General features: G+C 36.6%; 1 protein-coding gene across 1 annotated transcript in view; it reads left to right on the forward strand.

Moving 5' to 3' along the window:
* RNF168 (ring finger protein 168) overlaps positions 1-6,435 on the forward strand; it is a 45,612-nt gene extending 39,177 nt beyond the window's left edge. Inside the window, exon 7 of the mRNA XM_071214716.1 lies at positions 3,277-6,435. Within this exon, the coding sequence (XP_071070817.1) occupies positions 3,277-4,227 (951 nt within the window). The 3' untranslated portion in view covers positions 4,228-6,435. The remainder of the gene's footprint in view (positions 1-3,276) is intronic.
* The last annotated feature ends 237 nt before the right edge of the window (positions 6,436-6,672 follow it).

Below are 6,672 nucleotides of genomic sequence, written 5' to 3' on the forward strand. Positions count from 1 at the left end.
AGATGCTCTTAGTTTGGCAAGTTACTAACAAGTTACTAATGCTATAGATTCCTAATACCTGTAGTTTCCTTCTGTTGTTTTTTTTTTTAAGTCACTATGATAAATGAGACATCCTTTCTTAGTTGTCTTAGTTTCACCTAGAGCTCAGCAAACTTTTATGTTAAAAGGGCTAGATAGTATAAATAAAATAGGTCTTAATGATCCATTTGCTCTCTATCACAACTCTCCACCTCTGCTGTGAAAGTAAGAAAGCATCCATGAACACTCTGTAAACAAATGAGCCTGTCTGTGTTCCAAAAAAACTTTATTTATAAAAATAGCAATCTAGTTTGGTCTGTAGACCATAGTTTGCTGCTCCCTGAACTAAATAATCAAAATTACAAAAACTGAATCAGCTTCAGTTAGAAGGTTACAGGATAAGAAACAGCATGCTGGTAATAGAACATCAGGCATGTCTGTTCAGCAGAAGTCCTCACAGGGACCTCCAAGGGACAACCTGGGAATGAGACCAAACAGATGTGTGTGGTAACCACCCTTGCTTAGAATTTAAGGGTCAGTTATCTCTTGTAAGAAACCATGGGTTTAGCTTTCAGGAGTCCTGGTTAGGAACAAACCCAGTCAGAAGAGTTATACTGTGCTTCCAGAAGCTAAAGCTACAGCTTCCCATGAGGTGTTAATAGATCATTCATAGCCTTTCTAATATATATGTAGTTCACTAATTGGGTCATTTTTACCGTAAACTATGTGGCCTACTAACACAGGTGGCATTCCACCTTTATCAGGCTTCTAAGGAAAGGTGAACCCAATCCAAGGTCAGTGTCCTTTATGGAAGGAGAGATTTGGTTTATTCTTTACTCTCAGGTTCCAGTTTTGTTTTTTTGTTGTTGTTGTTGTTTTAAATTCAGCTAGGTGGTTTGAGCACCTAACATGTATTGGACATTTACTATGTGCTAGATATATCTTATTTACTCTTCAGCGCAGTCACTAACTAATGCATGTATACTTCTCGACCCCATTTCACAGTTGAGAAAACTGAGGCACAAAGAGTTTAAGAAACTTGCCCCAGATCTGTCAAGTACGGATAGTACAGGGAAGTTTGAATCCAGATAGTCTGGTTCATACTAAGAATTGGTTGTAGGGGGAAGTAGACTTAGCCCAGTGGTTAGGGCTTCCGTCTACCACATGGGAGGTCCGAGGTTCAAACCCCAGGCCTCCTTTACCCGTGTGCAGGTGGCCCATGCACAGTGCTGATGCGTGCAAGGAGTGCCATGCCATGCACGGGTGTCCCCGCATAGGGGAGCCCCACACGCAAGGAGTGCGCCCCATAAGGAGAGCTGCCCAGCGTGAAAGAAAGGACAGCCTGCCCAGGAATGGTGCCACACACATGGAGAGCTGACACAAGATGATGCAACAAAAAGAAACACAGATTCCTATGCCACTGACAACAACAGAAGCAGACAAAGAAGAACACGCAGCAGATAGACACAGAGAACAGACAACTGGGGGGAGGGAGAGAAATAAATAAATCTTAAAAAAAAAAAAGAATTGACTGTAGGACTGGGATGTTTTTCTAACCCAGGTGTTCATATGCACAGCAAAACTAGGTAAGCAACCTAGAATTTGGCCAATCCAAACCATATTAGTTCAGTGCAATCAGGAATGAGAAATGCAAGGCAAAGTAGATAAAAGAACAGATGTAAGGTCTCCAACAATAAGGAACAGTCTTTGTTCCATGGAAAATTCTCATCAAAGCATTTCTTCTTAAGGCTTTCCTGTGATCAAAACTAATCCTAAGGCTTGACTTAGAATCTAACACCTTCAAGTGTAAAGAATCGTACTGGCTCAGGCAAGGGTTCTTAACCTAAGGTCTGTGGTTAGAATCCAGGGAGTGAGTACATACGAACTTACCACTTCAATGTAGACAGCAAATCACAGTACTGTTAACAGTATCTCTAACTTTATTATCAGTAGATATCACAGGTCAGCTATTTTTGTAACATTACATTACATTTTTTTGCAGATCTCTTGAAATATCACTCATTTATATTCATCCCTACTTTGAAATGACAAATTATTAGACTATCTACTAGGTCTAATTAATGTACCAATAGGTATAAACATTACATGACAAATTTGATTTTTTATCATTTTGGTAACTTGTGTTACAGTATACATTGTTCCCTTTGAAAGCCTATGTATTTTATTTTATTTTTTTGTATTTAAAAATATTATTCTCAGGAGATGTGGCTCAGGTGGTTGAGAGCCTGCTTCCCACATGGGAGGTCCTGGGCTCTGTTCCTGGTACCTCCTAAAAACAAACATCAAGCAAACAAACAAAAAAATCAACTCAGGGCAGCTGATGTGGCTCAGTGGTTGAGCACCAGCTTCCCACATATGAGGTCCCAGTTTCAATTCCAGCCCCTGATACCTTTAAAAGAAAAAAAATTATTCTCAGAAGAATCTGTAAAGCTTCATCAAAATGCCACAAAAATTCATGACACAGGGAAGTGGATATGGCTCAAATAATAAGGTCTCCTCCTACTGTATGGGGACCCACATTTGATCCCTGGGACCTCCTGGTGAAAAAGAAGAAGAGAAAGCGTGCCTGTGTGGCAAGCCAGTGCCCACGTGAGTGCCTGCATGGTGAGCCAAGTGCCCACGTGAGTACCTGTGTGGTGAGCCAGTGCTCGTGCAAGTGAGTCATGCAGCAAGATGAGGAGGCAACAAAAGAGAGATGAAGGAGAGAGAGTCAAAGTGAAGCACAACAGAGACCAGGAACTGAGGTGGTGCAATTGACAGGGAACCTCTCTCCACATCAGAGGTCCCAGGATCAAATCCCTCTGAATCCTAGAGGAGAAAGATGAGAAAAGACAAAAGAATAGATACAGAAGATCACACAGCAAATGGACAGACAGCAAAAAAAAAAAGGGTAGAGGTGGAGAAAAAATTAATCTTTTTTTGAAAAAGAGGTCCATGGCACAGAAGGATGTTCAAAACCCCTTGACTAGAGGAAGTTTTTAAGTGAAAGAAAGGTGCCAGCTATTAGCCATTGTAGAATCTGGTTTGTGGGGTTAAATCTGTAGGTTTTCATGAGTGTAAAAATTAAGTAATGCCATAATCTAAATTGGCAAAATAAAAATACTATTAAGAAAGAAGTAGTATATCTTATTGGTATTATTAATGTATAGTGGTGACCCAACTATAGTATCAGTACAGTTAGACTTATATGACTTAATGTGTTTCCTTGGTTCACTGGAGTTTTTTTGTTTTTTATAGGAAATTGACAGTAGTGATATGAAGAGCCCTACGTGGCAAGATACAGAAATTGAAGATATGCCAGCACTTTCTCCACAGATGTTACTTGGAATTGAAGAACAAGGTGCAAAGTCTCTAACAGAGTCACCTATGCCTCAGTTAAGTGCAGAATGCCTGTGCCTTGAAGGAGAAGTCAAACTAAGGCCAAACAATCATGATAAAGAGTTATGTGTCATAAATCATGAGGAACCTAAAACCAGTGTTCCCTGCTCTATAGAAGCTATAGTTAAGTCTTGTGGTAAAACAGCAAATGGATGCAGTATATCTGGTATGACACAGATAATTGGGAACAACACAGTCGAGACAGAAAATGAAGAGACTAGCCTACTGATCAGTAATGATATTTCCAAAAGAAAAATCCAGGAATCTTCTTTGGAAGCAGTTAGGGATTCATGCTTTTCTACAAAAAGAAGGAAAATATTCCCCAAAGCTTCCTCTGAGCAAGAGGAAAAAGAAATCAACTTTACTCAAAAGCTGATAGAGTTGGAGCATCTGCTTTTTGAGAGACATAAACAAGAAGAACAGGACAGGTTATTAGCATTACAACTTCAGAAGGAGGTGGATAAAGAACAAATGAAGCCAAACCGGCAAAAAGGATCCCCAGATGAATATCAATTACGTGCTACATCCTCATCTCCAGACAAATTGCTAAGTGAACAGAGAAATAATTCCAAAGATAGGAACTTCAAAAGACAGACTGATAAAGAGCATTCAAAACCTCGGAGAGGCTCAAAAGATGAAAATTGGCAATCTTCTTTTAAGGTCCAATTGAAACATTCAGTTAATGTTAATGGAAGAAGGGTGCCAAATTCTACTAAAGATAATTGTAATGTATCTAAAGGTGTTCGTTCCCTACAGCCTAGTAGTTCACAGAAAAGTATTTTTCAAATGTTTCAGAGATATGCAAAATAATGCATGGGTAAAAGCATTTTGTATCTAGTAAAGCTGGATTGTGAAGTTATGTTTTTTTATTATAGCATCATTGTAGATAAGATTTTTTGTAATTCTGCTCTGTGGGTTCCCCTATTAATTAAAGTATTGTGTGATTACAAGGGAAGAATATACAAATATGTTTCTGCAAAAAACTCCGTGATTAGCAAAGGTCCCAGTCTTTCCATTGTTGATAACTATGATGTACAACGGTTGACAATCCTTATAGCTATTAAAAAAAAAAAAAAAAAAAAAAAAACGCTTTTGCCAGCTCCAAGAAATTTTCAGGTATCAGTCTCTTTCCAAAGCTATGCATGTTTGCTGACCTTTGCTCACCTTTTGTCATGTCTGGTAATCAAAGCAAGATTATACTATACTAAGCAGTTGAGGAATCCATGCAGGGTATAGAACCTAAGTTTTCTTGCTGTTTTCACATATATGTATAGAGCCCTTGGTATGTATCTTCCAAAACACTGAAGTCATCTAATTTTAATGTCCACTTTAAATTTTAATCATTTCTAAATCAAGAATGGGTTAAGGTTGATGTCAAAACAGAAAATCAGAGTTTTGTGGAAAATTGGAAATTAGTTGACAGAAAGGAATCTAGACCCTCGATACAAAAGTAGTTAAGAATTGCGATAAGGCTGAGTAGGATAGATTGATGGTTTTGGAGCATTGGAACTGAATAGTTGGTAAGGGACTGGGTCCAGAATGGCATAGCAGGTGTAGTTTGTTAGAGCATTCTCCCTCATCCTTTCTTGGCTGAAGGATACAGAAAACACTTGGGTGTCAAAATCAGAATTTGTTACTTCTCAGTTATCTGAATTTTTAAAAATTCACACTTCTGCTATTCCAGAAAAAAAGGAGGGGGGGGTTACTGTAGGAGAGTTATAACACAGTATCTTTATGTTGTGGAATATGTGATATAACCATGTGTTTATTTCCTTATATTATCATTTGTATTCATATTGACTTTATTTTTGTGTTTATTGACGGAAATAGAAAGCATGATACTGGATTTTGGCCCTGTCTTACCCCTGAAAGTTTAATCAGAAGGCACTGATTTGATTTTTCAAAATACCTTAAGAGACAATTAATGTTTTAATTTTAATACGAACAACTTTTAGCAAACAAATACCAGTTTTAACAATTAATGTAAAAATACAATAAAATGTCCCAGAGCTATATCTAGCTTAAATTTGTCAATATTTCTATATATTATTAAGCCTTTTTCCCTTCAGATTTTGTAATTGAAATTGATGGTATCTACTTCAATATTGATTGGGTAATTATGGGTAGAATTCTAATGCTAATTTAAAATTTAGTTTGCCCTTTCTCAAAAGAGACTGTTGACCTCTGAATAAAGATTGTGATGAAATAAAGTTTAGTCAGAAACTTAACCAAATTTGTCTAAAATAGATAAATCTATCCTCATCAAACCAGTATTTTTCTAAGAGCAATTCACTTTGCCTCTTAGGGTAGACATTGTTGGAACTCCTCAAATTAAAAGTTATCTAATTAAATCTTCCTGGAATAGTCCCTGACCAAGAAGGGAGAAAAATAGCCCAAGGTATGTGATATATTTAGGATTTATATTTTTAACAACCTATTTATCTGTGAAGACTTCCTAAGGTTGGTTTTAGATAAATTTGAATTTCTCATTAGCCTTTCTGCTATTCCTGCCATGTATGCCTTTTTGTTAGAAACTAAGAAATATTTTGCATCAGGCATTGGAATATATTGCTACTTTTTTCTCTTTTGTGGGAGTATGAAAATGTTTAATTTCCCAGAGTAATAGAGGTGTACATAGATTAAGAATCTGAAAATTAAAATAATTACGAAAAATTTAAATTGACTACATAAAATAAAAAGTTAATGCATATCACAAACCTACCATGAAGAGAAATTAGAAGACATGACAAACTGGGGAAGAAATAGTTGCAATTCATCACCAAGGGCTAATTTCCTTTATATAAAGTGTCTTTAGTCTCTACAATTTCCTTTATGTAAATCAATTAAGAAACAGACCAGTTAACCCAATGGAAAAATTAGAAAAGTTTATGAGCATTTCCCAAGAAAGGAAATAAAATTGGTTCTTAAATGTGCGAAAAGATGTTTGATCTCACTTATACTAATAATGCTCATACATTTTTCCACCCTTAAGATTAATAAAGTTTTTTGCTTGTTTTGTTTTGTTTTCTTGTTTCTGTGTGGTTTAAAATTTTTTTTTACCTTGACAACTGGGAACATAGGCATTTCTATACATTGTTAGTGTGGATAGAAAATTGAAAATCCCTATGGAGATAAACTTGGCACTTCTACTTCTAGTAGTTTCTTAAATCTATCTTCCTGTGTGCAGAATGATGGGTACAAAAATTGTTATAGCATTGTTTGTAATAGCATGAACTTAGAAACAACCTTAATATC

Source organism: Dasypus novemcinctus, chromosome 4 (assembly GCF_030445035.2).
Source record: "Dasypus novemcinctus isolate mDasNov1 chromosome 4, mDasNov1.1.hap2, whole genome shotgun sequence".
Lineage (NCBI taxonomy): Eukaryota > Metazoa > Chordata > Mammalia > Cingulata > Dasypodidae > Dasypus > Dasypus novemcinctus.